General features: G+C 41.5%; 1 protein-coding gene across 1 annotated transcript in view; it reads right to left on the bottom strand.

Annotated features, from left to right (window-relative positions):
* The window catches only part of tmtc1 (transmembrane O-mannosyltransferase targeting cadherins 1), a 274,776-nt gene that overhangs the window by 66,811 nt on the left and 185,372 nt on the right, over positions 1-22,593 (bottom strand). The window contains exon 8 of the mRNA XM_084346518.1: positions 18,484-18,605. Coding sequence (XP_084202644.1) covers positions 18,484-18,605 — 122 coding nt within the window. The remainder of the gene's footprint in view (positions 1-18,483; positions 18,606-22,593) is intronic.

Here is a 22,593-nt window from a genome sequence, read left to right as displayed (position 1 = left end):
TTAAAATAGTACTTTTAACCAGCCCTATCTTACCGCTATATAAGCTGACAGATATATTGTTTTTCTTTTGAGCAAGATAGGTGCTCATCTAGAGTAAATAGCAACTCTACTGTATAACAACTGAGGAGTTGTAAGTGCACCACTCTCTGGTTATGAGACTTTTGGGAGTCACGTTCTTTTGTTATTGTATATTAGTTCTGAAGGAGATGTACACTACCAGTCAAAAGTTTGGACACACCTTCAAATTCAATACTTTCAAATAAATGACAATGGTGAAGTTTCTCTGTCAATTCTATGGGAAGGTGGGAAAGCAGGAAAATAAGAGAAATATCATCAAGGTTGAGGAAAGCTTGGTTAAAGCAACAAGAAATAGAGAATAAAACTAGAGAACTAGAGTCAGAACATAAGAAAACATCATACAACTCCACATTCCTTGAATTGAAGAAAATCAGGTGTAAATTAAATGAACTACTAACGTATAAAGCAAAAGGTGCCCTACGTTTTACAAATCAAAGATACTATGTGATGGGAAATGGGGCCAACCAGCTACTATCATTTCAACTTAGAAAGGCACACACAAGGATCATTCAAAAAATAAGACATCCTAACTCTTATCAAAATATGGTAAAGCCAACAGAGATAGCAGAAGCTTTCGCAGAGTCTTATAAAAATCATGACTCAGAGTCTGAATTCATAGGAAATAAAACTCAAGTATTCCTTAAGAGATTATACCTTCCGTCACTATCAGGAGAGGAGGCAACTAAAATGACTAGGCCGATTTCGTTACAAGAGATATCCAACACTATTACAGCCCTTACAAATAATAAATCCCTTGGTACGGATGGGTTCTTGGGAGAATTTTATAAATGTTTTGCAGAAGAACTTACACTGGCATTATTTAAAGTATCTAACTACCCTCTCATCAGGTGACCCACCACTAACCTGGTCAGAAGCCATCATCCTGGTCCTATATAAGGAAGGAAAAGACCCAAATACATGCAAAGGATATAGACCTGGTAGTTTGCTCTGTAACGACTTGGATATTAACAAACATCTTGGCACAGAGGATGCAGAGATATATATCAAAATTAATCAAACCAGATCAAACAGGGTTTATCCCTGGGAGACAAGGGGCTATCAATATTAGGAGAACATCAGGCCTGGACTGGGACAAAAATTCGGCCCTGGACTCTTTGGTCCAGACCGGCCCACGACAATCCGCACACAGATACTGTGCCAACACAGTTCATGTAAAGCATGGTTTTGAATGACAATAAATTAACCTTGAACCTTGAACCTTGAACTCCCCCCGTTGATGTACATATAAACACACAAGACCTGCACCACCACCATGGCAGCGAGAGCCTGCCAAAGTCCCGGTACTCCCAATGGCCAATCCGCCCCTGGAAAACATTAAATCTTCTATCTAAAAACAATTGACAGCCTACCATGATGCTCAGTTTAGATGCACAAAAGACATTTGATCGGGTCAAATGGAGCTTCCTGTATTATACTTTAGGGGCTTTCACTCAACTTTTTATAGACTGGGTAAAATTGGTGTATAAAAACCCCAAATCACGGATTAGAGTAAATGGCTGTTGCTTGGACTTCTTCTTCCTCAAAAGAGGAGTCAGACAGGGAGATTGTCTGTCTGAGTCCGTTATTATTCGCTACAAGTATTGAACCATTAGCTGAGTTGATTAGACAAAACAAAGACATAAAGGGTATACGAGATAAAGGGGGAGTGGAACACAAAATATCTTTTTGCTGATGATATATTAACATATATGAGTGAACCATCCTCAACTATACCAGCTCTTATCTGAAATTTAAATGAATATGGGGAAATATCAGGTTATTTGACCAATGAATCTAAATCAATAGCCATGATGCTCTCAGGCAAATTATCCAACAGAATTAGAGGGAAATTTTAATTTTAAATGGACCATGACAGGGTTTAGATATCTGGGTATATCATTACTCCTATCATATCACAGTTATTTGAGGCAAACTATGGAAAATTGATCACAGAAATAAAAAGGGATTTGGTTAGATGGAAGGTACTACCCTATCACTATCACTGATGGGAAGAACTGAAACTGTGAGAATGAACATCATACCAAGATTGTTGTTTTTATTCCAGTCATTGCCAATTATGGTCTCCAGCTCCACTTCATATCTTAATCTACTTGGCAGAATAAAAAAGCCAGAATTAAATATAAAATACTTCTTTGCCCAAAAGAGAGGGGAGGGTTAAATTTACCTAATTAAAAAAAATATTACTGGGCAGCACAAATTAGATCTATTATCATGTGGATTACTAAAGAGACAAACGATTTTGGTGGGAATGGAGCAAAATTCATGTCAAAATATACCTTTGGAATCAATTCCATTTCGTAATGAAAAGATACAGAGGGTAATTGGAATTAGTAATGAATGGATCCGGGCAACACTGAAAATATGGTCAACAGCAAGAAAGAAATTAAAAATGTCAAACTGAATTTGCAGGGCCACCAAAATAGCAGTGAATCTGGACTTTGTACCATCAACTATGGATGTGGGACATAGAAAATGGACAGATATGGGGTTAATATATATAGCACAAGTTTTTACGGACAAACTATGAAAGCTTTTGAACAACTTAAAAAGGAATTTAACCTGCCAACCCATGACTTCTATAAATTGTCCTACAATTAAGACATTACCTTCAGAAACACAAGGAGTGGGAAAATATTTGCAGACCATCCAAACTAGGGGAATTGTTAACGTCACATACGGAGGGAGAGATGAAAAAGGAATTAATATCAAAAATGCTCCAACATGAAGGTAATGATAATAACATGGATGTCAAGGAAAAAGGGGAATTGCAAACAAATATTATAATATCAGATGAAGACTAGGAGGAAACCTTTAAAGATGGACATAAACGTACAAACAGCCCATTGTGGAGGGAGTTGGAAGTTGAAGATGCGGTACTTCAACACTCTATCCGTAACCTAAAAATATAGTAACACATCTGAACTGTGCTGGAGAGGATATTGTTACGGCGCTACACTTACCCGGCTTGTGATACCGCAACTGACTAAGGCGAGCAAGCCCGTAACCTAATGCCTCTCCCTGCGTGTTGCATTTAACGTGAGCGTTTACCTAGCTTACCAAGGTGAAGGTAACCTTTGACTGTAAGGCTGCAAGACTAGTGCCCACCTGAATGCCCTGGGGTTTGATGTTTTAAACTTGGTTAAGAAGAACAATGGATTGTGGTCTGTATACACCACCACCTCTCGACCTGAGTGAGACACATACACCTCAAATTGCTTGACAGCCAAGACAAGACCCAATGCTTCCTTCTCAATGGTTGAATAAGCCCTCTGATGTCTGTTTAGCTTCTTTGAGAAATAAGCCACTGATCTATCTAGCCCAGCTGCATCAGCTTGGAAAAGTACTGCTACCATTCCAATGTCGCAGGCATCCGCCGTCAACTTGAATGGTGCCTCAAAATTTGGAACAAGAAGCACAGGTTCACATGCCAAAATAGCTTTCACGTTTCCAAAAAAGCACGCTCACAGGCTTCTGTCAAAATAAACTTTGCATCTTTTCTAAGGAGGTTAGTCAACGGTTCAGTGACCACAGCAAAGTTTGGAATGAACCTCCTATAAAATCCACATGTGCCTAAGACTCTCATAACCTCAAGTCAACTCTTTTGTGCAGGAAGATCAAGTAGGGCTTTGACTTTTGCCCGATAAGGCATCACCTTTCCTTCACCCACCTGATGCCCAAGGTAAGTGACTTGCCCTTTCCCAAACTTACACTTTGGTAAATTCACCACAAGCTTTGCCTCTCGGAGTCTCTCAAATAGCTGCCGCAGATGTATAAGGTGCTCTGCCCATGAATGACTGTACACAACTACGTCATCAATATAAGTAACCAATGAGCTCAACCCATTAGTGACTGTATTCATCAGCCGCTGAAATGTAGGTGCATTTTTCATGCCAAATGGAAGGACGGTACACACATACAGGCCCTCAGGTGTCACAAAGGCTGAAATCTCCTTGGCCCCCGGGGTCAGAGGCACCTGCCAGTACCCCTTGAGTAAATCCAATTCAGATACGACCTCAGCTCTCACGATTCTGTCTATGCAATCTTCCAATCTGGGAATGGGGAAGGCATCAGCCTTCATCTCCTGATTTACTTTTCTATAATCAATGCATGGTCTTGTGGTGTTATCAGGTTTTGGGACAAGCACCACTGGAGAACTCCACTGACTTTGTCCATGTTCTACTACACCAATATCCAACATATACGACACCTCCTCCCTCAAACTTTGCAATTTTGAGGGTGCTAGCCTATATGGGTGTTGCTTAATGGGAGTTGCACCACCTACGTCCACATCATGGACTGCAAGAGGCGTGCGCCCTGGGACATCCTGGAAAAGGAGGAAGAACTCTTCTATTAAACGCTTTACTTCAACTGCCACTCTGCTGGAAGATGCACCAGCTGCTTCTGAATTGACTTCAGAGCCTCCGAGTTTCTCAAACGGAAACCACTAAAATCCTCCTCCTCTACCTGCCCCATAGCTGCACAGGCAACAGACGACCAACGTAAACGACCCTGGTATGCTTTCAACAAGTTAACATGACACAATCTGGTCTTCCTCCTGCCCTCAGGAGTGATGTTTACATAATTTTTGTCCCCTACTGTTTTCAAAAGGCTGTAGGGACCACAAAATGATGCACTCAGACCATATGTTCGCTGCTCTACTAGAGCAAGGACCTTATCCCCAATGGCAAAACAACGGTCAACAGCCTTCTTATCAAACTGAGACTTAATGCTTTGCTGAGATTGATGAAGGTTATCTCTGGCAACCTGACAGGCAGACCACAGACGATCTTTGAACTCAGAAACATACTGCAACTTCATGTCCAAACACCAGCTCAAAAGGGGTGAATCCTGTAGATTCACTTACAGAGTCTCTCAGCGCAAACAGCAGAAATGGAGGGGCAACATCCCAGTCTCCTGGAAACTGAATGCTGTAAGTCTTTATCATAGTTTTTATTGTCTGATGAGCCCATTCCAGAGCTCCTTGGGACTGAGGATGATATGCAGATGAAACAACTTGTGAAATACCAAGCTCACACATGACATCCTTAATGTGCCCAGGTCTACGAAAATAATGGCAAATGATGTCTCCAGGGAAAGGAGAAGACTTGGGTCGTCGACCACCATTTTGGGAGTTCAGAGGTGGACGCCAATTACCACTGCTCTTATCATTGTTGTGTTTCTCAAACTCCCCTGTCCTTTTAACCTGACCACTGGGTTTGTCAAGCCAAGAGTCTTATGGGTGAGGACATAATTATCAGAGGCTTCAACAGCCTTAGACACAGTTTCATTCAAGTATGTCTGCATGACCTTTGGCAGGCTCCGCCTGAACTGCTTCATCACAAACAACTCCTGCAGGTCCTTAAAATCATAGACCTCACTAGCCCTCAGCCAGTTTTTAAAAGGTGCTTCTTGTTGTCGTGCAAGGTCCAAATAAGTCTGCCCTACATGTACTCTGACCTGAACTATTGTCCGTATGCCTCTGAAACTAACTCGTAGGCTTTTAGAACAGCCTTTCGGACAACATCATAGTCACCAATTTGATATAGCTCTACAGCCACATAGGCTTCCTGGGCCTTTCCAGTTAAAGAACTCTGTATGAGGGTCACCCACTCCTTTTTAGGCCAGTGTCACTGCACAGCAATCTTCTCAAACATCTCAAAGAACATCTCCACCTTCTCAGGATCAAACCTTGGCATTAAGGAGAAACATTTAATCGCTTCAAAAGCTTCTCTATGTTCCCGGCGTCTACGTTCTAGAGCAAGCTTAGCTTTCTCAAGATTAAGCATCTTCTCATGCTCCCTCTCTCACTCCTGTCGCTCATACTCCCTCTCTCGCTCCTTCTTCTGTTGCTTCATCCTCTCATGCTCCCTTTCTCGCTCCCTCTCCTGTCGCTCATGCGCTCTCTCTCTCTCTCTCCTCAGGGTTACAGCTAACCGTTATACTCAATATGAGTTCTCGCTTCTTTGCTTCCTCAGATGCATCCAACTCCAAATATTCCATCAGTTTCCACAATTTAGGTTTATCCAACTTAGTTAACCTTACTCGAGTCACATCAGTTTCACAATTTTTTTCTGACTCAAACTGTGCCATTTTCAGTTCCATCAGTGCTTAGACCACAAAAGGAAATACAAAATACCAACAGGCTCGAGGTGAACAAAGTTATCAAAAGGCAACAGCAAAGCAGCACTACTAGGCACGAAACACAAACAGATATTCATCCAAGCCAGGATAATACCAAACACCATGCAAGCTAAACAACCACTTACCTCGCCAAGCCAGTTAAAATAGTATAACCGCCCAAACGCTACACACGTCAGCCTACTCACCGCTAGCTACCGTAACAGCGCCCTGTATGCTTAGCATAAGTGATAATGTGTGCTGTACTACTGATCAACACTACTACTGATTATATAGATTTTATTTTTATATGTATGTATGTATGTATGTGATTTAACTTGTTTTGTTTTGTTTTCACAAATATCCAAAATAAATTTGCATTCATGAGGCATAAAACAAACCATGTCACCACATACTCATGCCTCTGGTCAATGGTCAGTGAATAACAACTAATTGACAATGTGACAACAGACGAATGGACAAATGAACCAATAACTTAATGAATCTCTGTCAGTAATCATATCTGACATTTCACGCCAGAAATTCGTCGGAAACAGCTCAATGGGAAGTTGAGTTTTTTTGGCTTCAAAACACCACTGAGCAGCTTTCACAGGAATGAATGGGGCTCTGCCTTCAACACTGTGTCCAGTAATAAAACATCCTTAATAGACCGCATCCCAAATTCCTTCCTTATTTACGCGCCATCATAGTGTTTACCCGGGTCTAACGTTTAGATCAAAGATGAGCAGAGCCAAGGTGATAAAAACCGTGTCTGCTGCAGAGTCAACTGACCTGGGTGTAAATGGGATTTTTGACCAGTGCAAAAGGGGTATTAGCTTTTCTTCTCAAACTAAACCCTGACAATGATCAGTTTTTTAGTGAACAAGTGAGTGAATGAGCTTCTGACTGAGTCGCTGCTCTGTGGTAACTCTTGTTGAGCAGAAACAGAGAGAGAGCAGTTCTGTTCAGACACACAGAGTTTGGAAAAACATTTTATTTCAGGTAAGAGTTGTGGTCGGCTGCAGACATGTAGTGTAGAAAAGCTAAGGATTCGCTGTTAGAAAACCAGCATCACACTCTCCATTGAAACACAACAGCAGTCAACTGTTAACTGTGTTTCTGCCTCCAGTGAAACATTTCCTCTGCTCTGAGTTGTGTTGTTTGTGCAGTTAAATGTTTCCCTTTACAGTACAGACTTCTGTCTTTACTGTCTCATGGCTGCCAAGCATAGCAGCAATGCTGCTGACACTCATATGTCACCACGGAAACACAAAGGCAATGTCAGGTGCCAATAACACTGTTGTGTTGTAATCTGCTTGTGTGTGTCCTCTGTGTCTACTAATACACAGAGAGAGCACATAGTGGGTCTCACCCTGCTTGTGTGTTGTGCTGTGATGTTTCAGAGCCGACTGTGTGCTTATAGGTCTGCAGTGAGTGTTATTAATGGGGACAGTTGGGGACAAGGGTGAAAGTGGGGGGCACTTTCACCCTTGTCCCCTGTGCAGAATTTGGATACCTGTCTCAAGGAAAATCACTGCTCATCCTGCAGCTGGCCTCTGCAGAGGACTCCACCACTGTTAGAGATACTCCCCCATCTACATGAGGGGGGAGGAGATTCACAGAATGAACAGACAGAAGAGAGAGACAGGGAGGTAAAGGGCAGTTTGAGGATGGGAAGAAAGGAGGCACAAGTGGGAGAGGAGGAAGATATACCCTTCCTCTTTTTCTCTTCCTCCTTGTCCAATTCTTATTTTAAAAAATGTTCAATCAGAGATCACAGTTTAAGCAGCAGATGGTTACATTTGGTGATTTGTCTCGTGCTGTTATGTTGCTGACTGCCTTCAGTTAACTATCTGCCGTTTAAAGGTGGGCTTTAAAAGCACAAATTAACAACAAAAGTCATCTCATGACACTTTCGAATTTGAGCAGGTCAAGGACCAACCATACATCATTCTTTCAGCCACAGCTTCAATTGTGTGAGTTTAAGCATAAAATAAATTTATTTTTCAAAAATTATTTGGCGGACAGTGTGGCTCATCAACATTGTCAGGAAAGGACTCAGAAAAATTTTAAATAAAAATATCAAAATACACTGGCGGGGGGCATTAAAGCATGTAAACCTATTCCTGAAAATTAGCATAATCTCCTTTAACTGCCAAATTCTAAAAAGTTCATCTTTGAGTCTAAGTTGACGTTTGTGCCAAATTTGAAGAAATTCCATTGAGGTGCTCCTTACATACTGGGTTCACAAGAAATGGGACAGACAACCCGAAAACAGCTGGTAAAAAGTCATAAGAGGAGCCTTTTCAAATAAAAATGAACATAGTATATTTTTGTTTGTACACAAAACTTCAGTTAATTAATATTTTAGACAATTGTTCATGTGATTACTTATTTTATAATGAAGTATTTAGTCAATGTTTAACACATTTTAGCTGCATTGTCCATGCCTCTTTCAAAGTGTTATATACATACATACATACATACAGAGGAGAAGGAGTCAGAGAGCAGAGCTGAACTGATCTCAGAGCATCTGCTGACAGTTACACTGCAATTAGCCATGCAGCAGGTTAAATGAGTGCTGAATGAGATCAAGTCAGGGGATTTCTCTGAGCTCTATCCCCTGAAGGCATCTGCTTCCAGCTGATTTCCCCTGCTCCAAGGGATGATTCACTGTGACAGTATTTGTGTGAATGTGTATGTGTGGACCCCATGGGCCCTCTAAGCCTAATCAAGGTCTCCCATGGACCCTAAGGATCTCATGATTCATGGGGAACATTTACACGCATCACAAAACTGAAACTGGATAAACTGCCTATGGAATCCGAGTAAGAGGGAAAATGAGAGAAAAAAAAATCTCTGACAGATGCTTATTTAGTCTGGAGTGGAGGACTTAAGAGGAGATGTAGAGACAAAGAAACAGAGGTGGGGAATGAGATAAAGACAGAGTGATAAGAAGAAGAGAGATGGGGAGGTAGGAAGACAACAAGGAGCCAAGGGATGGAGCATTCGAGTTAATGAGGGGGACATGGGCAGAGAGCGGGAAGGAGGGAGAGATGGACATTAAATGAGAGAAAAGAAGGACAGAGAGCAACTGAGAACAGAAAAACAAAGTAGAGGGGCTCTTGACTTGAGAGTAATACTGCTGTGTACAAGTGGTTAAGGACACAAGCACGCATGCACGCACACACAAACACGCAGTGTTGGTCCTAGTTTTCATGACACCCTGGGCGAACCTCACCTTCAGCTTCATAATATTATTGTACATATCAGTCTGTTGTTGCGAGCACCATCTTCTTTGCTGTGGTGTCCTGGGGTGCAGGCATCAAAGCGAAGGACGCCAACAGACTGAACAAACTCATAAAGAAGGCAGGGTCTGTTGTTGGCTCTAAGCTTGTCACCCTGGAGGAGGTGGTGGAGGACAGGATGCTGGCAAAGCTGCTGGCAATCATAGACAATGTCTCTCACCCCCTCCACAAAACTCTGGACAAGCTTAGGAGCAGCTTCAGCAACAGACTCATTCAACCAGCTGCCTAAAGGAACGGCACAGGAAATCATTCCTACCTGGTGCCATCAGACTTTATAACACACAAATAATGCTCTTTAAATTATTACACTGCTCAAAAAAATAAAGGGAACACTTAAACAACACAATGTACCTCCAAGTATATCACACTCGTGTGAAATCAACCTGTCCAGTTAGGAAGCAACACTAATTGTGAATCAATTTCACCTGTTGTTGTGCAAATGAAACAGACAACAGGTGGAAATGAGAGGCAATTAGCAAGACTACCCCTATAAAGGAGTGGTTCTGCAGGTGTGACCACAAGCATTACTCTCCCGTTGTTTCTGGCTGATGTTTTGGTCACTTTTGAATTTTGTTAGTGTTCTCTAGTGTTCCCTAGAGGTACAGTAGCATGAGGCGGTGTCTACAACCAACAGAAGTTGCTCAGGTTGTGCAGCTCATCCAAGATGGCACATCAATGCGAGCCGTGGCAAGAAGGTTTGCTGTGTCTGTCAGCACAGTGTCCAGAGCATGGAGGAGATACCAGGAGACAGGCCAGTACAACAGGAGACGTGGAGGGGGCCGTAGAAGGGCAACAAGCCAGCAGCAGGACCGCTACCTCCTCCTCTGTGCAAGAAGGAACAGGAGGAGCACTGCCAGAGTCCTGCAAAACGACCTCCAGCAGGCCACTAATGTGCATGTTTCTGCTCAAACAGGCTCCATGAGGGTGGTATGAGGGCCCGACGTCCAGAAGTGAGGCCTGTTCTTACAGCCAGACACCGTGCAGGGCGATTGGCATTTGCCAGAGAACACCAATATTGGCAAATACGCCAATGGCGCCCTGTGCTCTTCACAGATGACAGCAGGTTCACACTGAGCACATGTGACAGACGTGACAGAGTCTGGAGACGCCGTGGAGAACGTTATGCTGCTTGCAACATCCTCGAGCATAACCGGTTTGGTGGTGGGTCAGTAATGGTGTGGGGAGGCATTTCTTTGGATGGCCGCACAGCCCTCCATGTGCTAGCCAGAGGTACCCTGACTGCCATTAGGTACCGGGATGAGATCCTCAGACCCATTGTGAGACCATATGCTGGTGCAGTCGGCCCTGGGTTCCTTCTAATGCATGACAATGCCAGGCCTCATGTGGCTGAAGTGTGTCGCCAGTTCCTCCATGATGAAGGTATTGATGCTATGGACTGGCCTGCCTGTTCCCCAGACCTGAATCCAATTGAGCACATCTGGGACATCTTGTTTCGTTCCATCCACCAACGCCACGTTGCACCACAGACTGTCCAGGAGTTGGTTGATGCTTTAATCCAAGTCTGGGAGGCGATCCCTCAGGAGAACATCCGCCACCTCATCAGAAGCATGCCCAGGCGTTGTAGGGAGGTCATACAGGCACGTGGAGGCCACACACACTATTGAGCCTCATTTTGTCTTGTCTGGAGGAATTTTCGTTGACGTTGGAGCAGCCTGCAATGTGATTTTCCACTTTAATTTTGAGTATGGTTCTGAATCCAGACCTCCATGGGATGATAATTTTGATTTACATTGATAATTTTTATGTTATTTTGTTCTCAACGCACTCTACAATATATTGAATAGTGATTTTCAACTGCAATATTTCATTAATTGAGATCGAAGATGTGTTGTTTAAGTGTTCCCTTTATTTTTTTGAGCAGTGTATTACCGTAAATACTGCACCTTTTCCTCTTGCACCTTATATTTCACTTACCTTTTCTCTTCAATACCTCAGCATTTTATTACCTCAATATTTTATTTTATCTACCTCAATATTTTATTTTATTATTGTATATAGTATTTTATTGTTTTTTATATATTGCATATAGTACTTTATTGTTTCTATATTTGCCCTTGTATTTTGATTGTAATTGTATTTGAATGTACCCGCTGCTCTGATAACCTAATTTCCCCTCGGGAATATCTATCTATCTATCTATCTATCTGTCTGTCTGTCTGTCTGTCTGTCTGTCTGTCTGTCTAATTATGACTGAAATGTGCTTTATTTGGAAGCAATCAGTGATGTGATTGACTTTAGCCTACTGGTTGCATTAGTTGTGCACTATCCACCTTATTCCTGGGGTCGTTGCTGCAGAAACGATTATGGGTACAACTTCCGGTTCTCAACGGAAGTAGCAGTGAGCCATTGCTTGCTAGCAGTTTTCGTTTCCCGTAGCAGTTTATTTGAAAGTTGTCTCTTACTGTTTTCTTTTCTAAACGATGATCAGCTCCGGTGGCATTTAAAAATGTCCTTGCGCAGCTCGGGAACATGTTGTGCTGTTCGCGGTTGTACTAATAACCACACCAAGCTAAATTTGTGGCTACAAGAGCAATGTTTTGAACATGGACCCCGGACTAAGAGAGAATGTTGTTGTGAGAATCGGCACAGTTTCCACCGCCTACCGAAGGATGAGGAACCCAGAAGGATGTGGCTGAAAAAACTTAACTTGAAAAGACTACCTAAAACGTTATACATGTGCTCTTTTCACTTTGTTGACAAAAAATATTACTACTTACTTACCTATAAAATTATTATAATATAATATATATATATTATATATATAATTATATTATAATATTACAGTATATATTATATTATATATAATATTACAGTATATATTATATTATATAATATTATTATGAATTATTAATACTTACTTATTACTGTGCAGGCACTGATATGCCTCAGAGCTTTTCAGATTATTCATTGCCTCCCCGTCCGAAGCGACAGAGTTAAGAAAGTAGCTAAAAATGCAGCTGTATGTTATCTTAGGCCACTTCTTCATGTCATCCTCCCACCCCTCTATATGAGTAGGCAACGGAATTGTAATGTTGTCTCGTTTAAGCTCTGACAGCTGATGTTCCCACGTTTTACCTCTCTAACCCTCATGAAAACCGGATTAGCGTCTACCGTTACCATGTAAACAAACGCGACCGGAAGTCGCGCCCATAATTCATGCAAGGCATCATGGGGGCTAGGAATAAGGTGGATAAGATGAATGCCCTGCTTCACCGCTCCCCCTTACCAGTAGGGAGAGCTGAGGTCCAGTAGATCTGCCTTTCTCAAACTATGGTTACTATAGTGTACCAAGAGTGATAAGCGGGCTCCCTCTAGTGGTACGCGGAGGAATTTCCCAAATACCCTGCTTTTTAAAAAATTTAATAAAATTAATTTAAAGACGTATAATATTATCAAAATACGATGGCAAGTGAAATGAAAACACCATAACCGTGAGATGAATGAAAATGGGTTTAAAATAAGTTAAGCCTTAACTGTATTTTTTGTTGTTCGAACCGCCGGTCAGCCTGCTACGTAGTCAGGTTGTGGTGCGCACGCCAAGCCATTACAAGGCGAAGAAAAAGATCGTAAGCGGAGGAAGCTAAAAAGAGTTAAAAACAATGCAGTTGTGAATCCAAACAGGATCTCTTCCAAAGAGAAGTCTGGATCAAGAGGATAATAACGTTACGGCAGAAACGGCAGTGGATGACAGTGATCACAACAGCGTCCCTGAAGTATCCACAGCACCAACAAGCTGCAAACATCAAACAACTGTAAGAAAATATGAGGCCGGTCACATTAAATTTGGATTCAGCTGGAGCGGGGCGGAGGAAGTGTCCAGGCCCCAGTGTGTGGTATGTGGTGATGTTTTGAGTAATGAAACCATTGCATCTCAAACGGCAGAGCATGCAGCACTGACAGAAAAAAAACTGTTGTTGTTTTTTTTTTTTTTTAAAAAGCGGGACAAACTGAAGCAGTCCAAGTCCACCATTTAATCTTGTGTTACACCCGTACCTAAGGCACAGGGAGCCTCATATCGTGCCGGTCTCTGCATAGCAAAAGCCGGTAAGCCACACACAATTGGTGAACAACTGTGTCTACCTGAGACTTAAGCTCACCTCAATTGAGCCAAATATCGCAGGACTGTGTTCACAGAGGCAAGCACACCCTTCTCATTAGTGTGCGTGTGTGTGCGTGCATGTGTGTACGAGTGTAAGAGAGTGAGAGAGAGAGAGAGAGACAGAGAGAGAAGAAGTGTTTCATCTTGCTGTTTCTTGCTGTGATTATTGCACACAGGTATATTGCATTTCCCAAATTGTTGACTTTGTGATCTTGGGCAGATCTGACACAGTGTTTGAATGATCACTGAACAGTTGTTATTGTTAATGTTCTCACTTTCTATGTGTATGAACTGTATGTGTGTGAGGGGTTGCCCCTGCATTATAGTTGTGTGAAAGAGTTTAATATGGCGTGATATTTGTGCCACATTTGTGAAGGAACAATGGGAGAGTTTGAGCACATAAATTATATTTTCAAGAGAAAATATGCGCAAACAAAACATAATTTCATTTGAGCAAACAAAAACATATTTTGTGCTCAATAAATGTATTTGCATGTTTGCTTTTATCTATTTTAATGCACAATAATAACCACTGCGCTCTCAAACTCTTGCTGGCTAAATGCAAATACATTTGTTTAGCACAAAATGTATTTTTGTTTGCTCAAATGCATTTATGTTTTGCTCATGCATAATTTCTCTTCAAAATATAATTTATGTGCTTGCAGATATATTTTTCTGTGCTCAAAATCTCCCATTGCTCCTTCATGAATGTCACACAAATATCACGCCATAGTTTAAGTGCCAGTTCTAGTGCTACTCCTTTGCACAGTGTGATTGTGGCTGACAAGTCAACAATAAGTAATATTCCTATTGGGAATAATTTTGACTCCTCTTTGAACTATATTTAGCTGAATAGGGTTGCCTAATTTTATTTTATTACTGTATTTTTACATGGGTCATAATGGTGGTACTTGGAGAGCTGGATATTTTCTCAGGTGGTACAGGGTGTAAAAAGTTTAAGAACCACTGCAGTAAATGAACCCATCCTCCGCCCCCCTCCCCCTTCCCCTTCTTCCACCTCTGTATATGAGACATTCTCAGCTGCAGCAGACGCACCTTTACAAAACAGAGGGGGCCCAGCCGCCCGCTCCCCACATGGCAACATGACACAATTGATCTTGATACGTAAATGAGCAATACAAATACCGGATGAAATGAATGCAAACTAATTTAAGGCACCAGTGGCGATACGCCGAGATGATGAGATAAGCCCAGAGGCGGCTGCTACAGAACTGGTTACTGGGGGCGACTGTCCGCGCTCTTTTTTTTTTGCGGGCTCTCATGCCGCCCCTCCACAAATGCCGCCCTGGGCGGCTGCCCATATTGCCCATTTGAGGAACCACCCCTGCACACGTACACACACACCAAAGAACAGCCAAAGTGCTTTCCGGAGCTGAGACGAGGTGAGAACCTCTCACATTATTGCATCTTTAAAGTGATTAATGTCAGTATTTACTGAAAACATTAATATCATTAGTGATGATAAATCTTGTACAGCTGAGCCAGTGACATGCTTGGATCATAAAGATTAGGTTTTCATGACTTTTCACGGTCTTTATTTGAATTCTTTAATTGTGTTTATTGAATACAAAGGAAAATCCTGGTTTATTGCTACCTGGGCCTATCAGTAATAACACTGTTCAACAAAGGAACATTTGTCAAACGATGAAAGCTGAAAATACAAAGAAATCACTACAACGAAGTCAGAGGTGACAAGAGAAATGCACATTCAAAGGATCAAACATGTTGTAAACAAGTTCATCCAGAATATCTCAGGCAGGGCTACAAAATGTATCAAAATATTATCCAAATCGTAAGATGACCAAGTGTTATAACCAAATCAATGAAGCTGCAGTTTTTTGATAAAACCAGATGATATAGTCCAGGTGATGATGTGAAAAAATCGTATGAAAGCATGCAACGGCATGTGGCAGCCATTTATCTTTCTGCCATAACAGAATTATGTATTTAGCATCATATCTCATAAACCAAACATGACAACAGAGAAAAGGTGATGTCTACCCCATGTTTTGATGGTCAAGGATTACAATGATACTGTGTACAACATCATAAATTGTTCAGGTAAAGAGGTCATGGTGAATTCTGCTACACTGTGAGAAGGAAACTAGAGACCATCTTGCGCTGGGAAGACACCGGCTATGATGCCTATTAACACGATGACCCATGAGTATTCAGTAGTCATTACTAAATTATTACATGAGTTCTCAGTAATCATGGGTCGACCGCACCCATCTTTTTTATGTTTTTATTATGATGAAGTACTGCAGTACTGCAGTACTGCAGAGGTGTTCTGACCTGCAGATCTTGTTCTCCAGATGGAAGAAAACATGTTGGTTTGATACAGATAACTGCAGTTTCTGTCAAAATGATTGCAATATTACTTTTTTTTTTAGCATATTGTGCAGCAAGAGTTCAGAATACTCTTTCTGAGAAAGGCTGGCAGTGACTTAATCTGTCTGTTTACACCTGGCATTACTGTGTCTCAGGTGATCAGAATACAAGAGGACAGATCTAAATACAAGTGTTAACAATTACCAACACACACTGTTATCCCATCAGTCAGAAGACTAGTCAAGATGGTCTGAGACGTATTTGACCACATGTATTTTGTAGTGTAAACACTCATGCGTCCTGATGCATCTCCGATAACAATGTCATTGTTGTTATAGTGACAGGACGTCTGAAAGATAAATGAAGAAGACACAACAACAGGCAGAATGTACATGCTGTCTGAAATCCATTTGGTTTACTGTAATGCACATTAATTTACATGTTTTACCTTTAACCTGCGCACTGCCTGACTGCATTTACTAGCAACCACAATGTACCCAGACTCCCTTAAAAATTGCACACTTTTGAGCGTTGTTGAATGAGGATAAACATAATAAACCTTGTGAAACGCTATCTATGACAAATTCTTAATTATTTGGGTCTAAATTCGGCAAATGTTCCACATGAGGATGTCTCTTTCTTGTCTTAACACATTCTGTCCGTTTGTCCCAATGATGTAAGTGTTAACTTGCATATACAGCACTGAAATAGTCACTTTATATAATAATATAATAACAAGAGAAGTTTCTTGGGCACCCAAAGTATGATAACTTGTTGCCCATCCTTCATTGAACTTAACATATTTCCAGTGTGATCTGGGCCACAAAATCACAAATAAATGAATTTAGGGCTGACAGTTTACTACACAACATTTGTTGGATATCCCATCACATTCTGACAAATGACATTTTGTTTTGTTGTGTAACAACGAGGGGTTGAACATTTACTTCAGTGTGAAGCCATGTATTTATACTGTACGTATACAGTAGTTGTGATGTGGACTATGTAGCTTCTATGGGTATGTATACAGCAAAGTGTTTGTGATGAGGGTAGGCGTCACAAGCTTTGGCTTCTTTTTTGTCAAATTTCCTCTTTTCTTTTGTTCTTTTTCCTTTTTTGAGGGTACTATACATATGTCATCAGTTGGACATTATAGGTATATGTATGGGTATATGTGTTTTCTTTAGGGCCGGGACTCGATTAAAAAAAATAATCTAATTAATTAGAGGCTTTGTAATTAATTAATCGAAATTAATCGCATTTTTAATCGCATATAAATATTTGACCTGAGAACAGTGAGAAGCAATTTTTTTCATATGGGTTTTAGTATACCATTGAATAATGACTGAATACATAACCTTAAGCAACAAAACATTGTTTATTTTTTTTCTCAAGGTGGTAACTTAACCAAGACCAACAGACTAGGGATGCAAATTATTGATTAATTCATTAATCGTTAGTTGATGGACGTTATCGATCGATTAACGATTACCTGATAAGATGCGATTTTCCTGAGAACCTAAATTTAAGGGGAAAATTTCAGCTGAACATTCCTTATACAGGACTCTACACTAGTTTGTTAGTTTATTTTTAGAGCACAGCACAATGAAAAATGTTTAAGTAACACGTTATTTGGTAAATGGTCTTTCCTGCCACTACACTATGATGATTACTGTATTTAACTTCTTCAGTCACAGTAGCATAAACTGATTTGTTGAACTCAGCCTGGTGTAAACATTAATAAAACACAGGCAGCTCTATGTTTTCCCTGTGTGATGTTCAGGGACAGGTCAGGCCAGTCTGAAGACAGAGAGCTCTGAGGTTGAAGTCTTATGCACCGTGAGACAGAGACAGGTCTGTAGGCCACCTACGTCTTGACCACATGTCAGCTGTTCAGCTGCAGCAGAGGAAACTCCGCTGTTCTCAGCTCCACTGCGACGAGCGCTTTTTAAAACACAGTAAAACGGCGCGGATCCGGTGTGTTTATCAAAGCTTGGTCGCAGTGCTGAGGCACCGGGTCGGTTTGAGCTGCGTTCAGGCTACATTAAAACTTTATAGATCCATGGGCAGTGATCAGTGTTGGCGGCTTTTTAACTTGTTAAATAATTGTGCTCCAGTATAATCGGTACGCCTGAAACTCATCCAGTGAGAAACGTTCCGCGGTGCAAAAATAAGTGCGATTAAAATGCGTTAATTTTTTTAACACGTTCACTTTTGTGTCATTAATTAATCTTAATTAACGCGTTAAAGTCCCGGCCCTAGTTTTCTTTCTTTCACTGTTTTTTCTTGTATTTTCAGAGACTGCAATAAACCAATTGATCAAAGAACAAAAACCTTCAAGTTTTGTTTAAAATTTAATTAATAAACAGAGACCAACCAAAATTATAAAATTATTATATCTACTTATTCTTTATAGAAGAGCACTAGCAGAAATCACACACAATAAAAATATAATTACAGCTACATGCACATATTCACTTGACTTACCTTGGCATGTACAGTACCCTCTCGGCCACAACAAATCCCACCCTGAAGAAAAGGTTACTGGCAGGAATGAACGGAAACACCAGGAACAACATTCCCACCAACACCTCCCTGCTCTCCTGTCTCTGCAGAGAGAGAGAGAGAGAGAGAGAGAATTTTAACAATATGTTTCTAAAAATGCAAGATATTATATAACAATAAACAAGATACAAAAAACAACAAGACAACAAGAGAGACACAGAGAGAGAGAAAGACAGAGAGAGATATATATATATAGAGAGAGAAAGAGACAGACAGACAGACAGACAGACAGAGGGAGATTGATTTTTAAGAATGACTTTATTCTGTCATTCTTTCAAAAAACAATTTACAAATAAATATGATCATGTTCAGAAACACAGACAAGTCAATAAATAAATAGTCATTTATAAAAAATCACAATAACTCCTCAGAAAAAAACACAGAGCACAACACATCACCATGAGCCCACATCAGGCTGAACTGATCGACATCCTTCATCTCTGTAATAATTAAAATCAATCATTACCCGCGCTTTGACCATCCTACTGAGCAACAGTGTCAGTGTCTACTAAGCCATCAATTTTCCTCTTCCTGCTCACATAAACAGCCATCTTTGCTTGTCCAAAAATAAAATTGATATTGACTTTTGTGTTTGGCTGACTTTCTGAATTTAAAACCAAATATGAACATTTGTTTGGAGAAAATCCCCCCCACTTTTCTGAATAAGCTCTCCAACAACATGAACAATGGCATCGGGCACACACACTTTGAATAACCCTTTGGGAGAAACAGAACGGCCTGAGGAATCCAGTGCAGTTAATCCCAAAAGAAATCAATCAGGACAGCTTGAATTCTAGAAAGCAACTTTGAGGGGGGATCCAGTGCTAATTACTACGCCAGCGTGCTGTCAACTTTTTAAACTGATGAATTAAAACAAAGTTAAAATATAAAGTTAGGAGGTTTCCAGGTTTCCAGATGTGAATGTGATCAGGGTTTTCCTGAGCATGGCTCTCAGTGCTCTCAATAAAAAAAGGTTTAAAAAAAACAAAAAAAAAACAAGATGTGAAGTGGGCAAGGAGAAAGGAGCCTCCTTCTCCTAAATTCTCCCAAATTCAAAGAACGATTTTCCAAGCACAAAACTCTGGGCAAATAAAATTCTACTTGCACACTGAGAAGCATAGAGCACCATCTCCTGCTCCACTGAAGCTTTGATGGATTAAAAGAAAATGATTTTGAAAATTTTGACTTTTCAGAGCTTCTCACAAGCATGCCAGAGTTGTGACTTTTTTTGTATGTATACAGATCTTCAGAACAGCCTGAAAAGAGAGTAGCAGTAACACCTGACAGTGTTTAGTGTGACTAAATTATGTTTGCCATCAATGAGAGGCATTGTGGGGAAAAAGGAATAAGATTGTAAAGCGCTGAGGACAACAAGTATTACAGGTATTACAGACCTCCCAACCTTGTAGAAATTTTATGAGTACAAACCCCCCACCACCCCCCACCCCGCCGCGCGCACCACCAGCCCACCGCCAATGTGCGCTCCACCGTTGCCCACCCACCAGTGAGATACTTAACACCATAATACATAATATACACATAATATACTTTCACCAATCAAGATTTATTGTCAGAACAGCTGGACAAGTGTTTCGGTCATGAAGAAAATAGTTTACATTTAACTGTTTTAGCTGTCTACCTGTTGCTTCACATGGGCTCTTAACCTTGTAAAAAAAAAAACTTAAAAAGTAGCCCAATGCTTTACTTTTCTTAGTTACTATTATATTATTGGAAACAAACTGTTGTACAGGAGGCATAGCCCATGGAAACTTCTTCCACCTGAGAATCTTGCATGAAATAAAAGTAAACTGAGGACATTCTTTGTAAATAAATAAGTCAAAACATTAAATAAATGCGCAAAACCAGCAGTTATCAATATCAAAATCAGTTTGCTAAAAACAAACAACGAAAAAGATTCAAATTTTCCATGCATAGTGTTTAAACATTTGCATTGTTTAACTTGTTAAAGGTTGCAGATTTGGCTTTTTTAAGTAGTGCGTCAGCGAAAGTTTCTTTGTAACAAGTGCTGCCTTTGGAGGCAATCATGACTTTTCTTGTCACCAGAGAACTAAGCATCTCTGTGCTTAGGCTAGCACAACATTGTGTTTTGTTTTTAGTGACCAAGCTAAAGATCCACACCCCAAGCATAACTGTGGAGCAGTTTGCAAAAAGTTTCTTCCCTCCTGATTCCATCACACCTAATTCTTCATCAGCCTGTTTGGTAAGAATACCATTATCCAAGGTGGTGGACTGAAAGAGCCGAAACTCCTCCTCCACTTCATCCACTGTAACACCATTTCCCAACAAGCAGGGGAACCTGTCTATAAAGTATGTCAGTGAGGAAAATTTGGCTGTTTGCTTATATCAGCTACGGCATCATGTACTCAGCTGCTTTGAAATATTTCCTTACATTGCTGAAGAAAGCTCCAAGAGGTAAGTTAGCCTGACTTTTGATAAATGTCTATGTGTCATGTCCAATGGACAGCTCATCATCAGGCAACTGGTGTTCACTGGATTTGTACAGACCGAGTTGGCATCCTCTCTTTACTTCTTCCGTCATTTCCACAACACACTCAGGTTTACAGAAGGCCAAAAACAATTTTTGTAACTGTCGCTCCAATGTCTGGAGCAATGTTGGCACACATGGCTCTTCTTTTTGCAGGTTCTGATTTGCGGTTTCAAATAAAGGTATAGCTCTTTTTAAAAAAAAAGGGCATACAGCTTGGACTATGGGTCAGTCAAGAAAGCATACACCCTCTGTGGTTTTGTGACCTCTGTTTTTTCCATCTTCTTTTCCTTTTCGGTTGAGCTGACTGCTGTGTAGTGCTTGGCCCTGCCTGCAGCTGCTTGGGTGTCGGTCCTACCTGCAGCTATGTGGATGTAGACCCTGCCTACAGCCTTTTGGGTGTGGGCCCTGTCTGCAGCTGTGTAGTGCTTGGCCCTGCTTGCAGCTGTTTGGGTGTTGTTAAGGGGACGGTAGTGTGAGGACCCAAATGCGGACAGGCGGAGAGGTACAGGTGGAGTTTCACAAGTTTATTTTTTGTTTAAATGGGAAAGCAAGCTGAGGGTCAGGGGCGTCTGTGGAGGGGGCAGGCTAAGGAGAGAGCAGGCCAGGCTCAGAGGGGGAGTGAGGGTGAAGGTCCAGGTCCAGGGCGTCCGTGGAGGGGGAGCAGGCAGAGAAAGGAGCAGGCTGGGGTGTTACCAGGCGGAGACTGGTGGAGCAGAGCAGGCAGGCGGGTGTGAACAGTGGCTACGATCTGGCAGTGAGAGTGTGGCAGGACTGAGTAGAAGTAGGCTGAGGTGATTGCAGGATGAGATGCAGCTGATGGGGCTCTGCTCCGTCTCGGCACACCTGAAACCACTCTGCTCACCACACACACACACACACACACACACACACACACACACACACACACACACACACACTCAAACAGCAGCAACAGCAGATGTAACAGGTGTAGGCCCTGCCTGCAACTGTTTGGGTGTAGACCCTGCCTCTAGCCGCTTTTGTGTAGACCCTGCCTGCAGCTGTTTCAGTGTAGGCCTTGCCTGTTGCTGTGTGGAGCTTGGTCCGGTCTTGGACTTTCTCTGGTGGACTTTGGTCTTCAAAAAGCTGGAGGACAAAGTCTTTGAGACAGCAAGCTTATCCGCGGTAGGTGTGAGAGCTGCCTCTTCAGCAAAAAACAGAGTCAGAGGTTTCCACTGCTGGAGGAGTTGATTGACACATTTGCCAAGTGTCGCACAGCATTTGGAGGTCACACAGCAAAGCTTTCCTCTTGCTACTCTTGTCAAGGTAGTAGTAGATCACGATGAGCATGTCTTCAATGTCAATACATACTGTAGACGTCATGCAGCCTTTTCCGCAGCTATATGCATCAGGTGGCATGCACAGCCAACCATGTAAATGTGGGGATTCTGTGACTTAGTGAATGCCGCGACACCTTTTCTTAACCCCTGCATAACAGAGGCATTGCCAGCAGCAAAGCTTACACAATTGCCCCATGGTATTTTCCTTTTGTTTAGTTCCTGGTC

Source organism: Pagrus pagrus (genome assembly GCF_965226575.1).
Source record: "Pagrus pagrus genome assembly, chromosome: 23".
Classification (NCBI taxonomy): domain Eukaryota; kingdom Metazoa; phylum Chordata; class Actinopteri; order Spariformes; family Sparidae; genus Pagrus; species Pagrus pagrus.
Note: the sequence above shows the minus strand (reverse complement) of the source record. Positions and strands in the feature narration are given on the sequence as shown.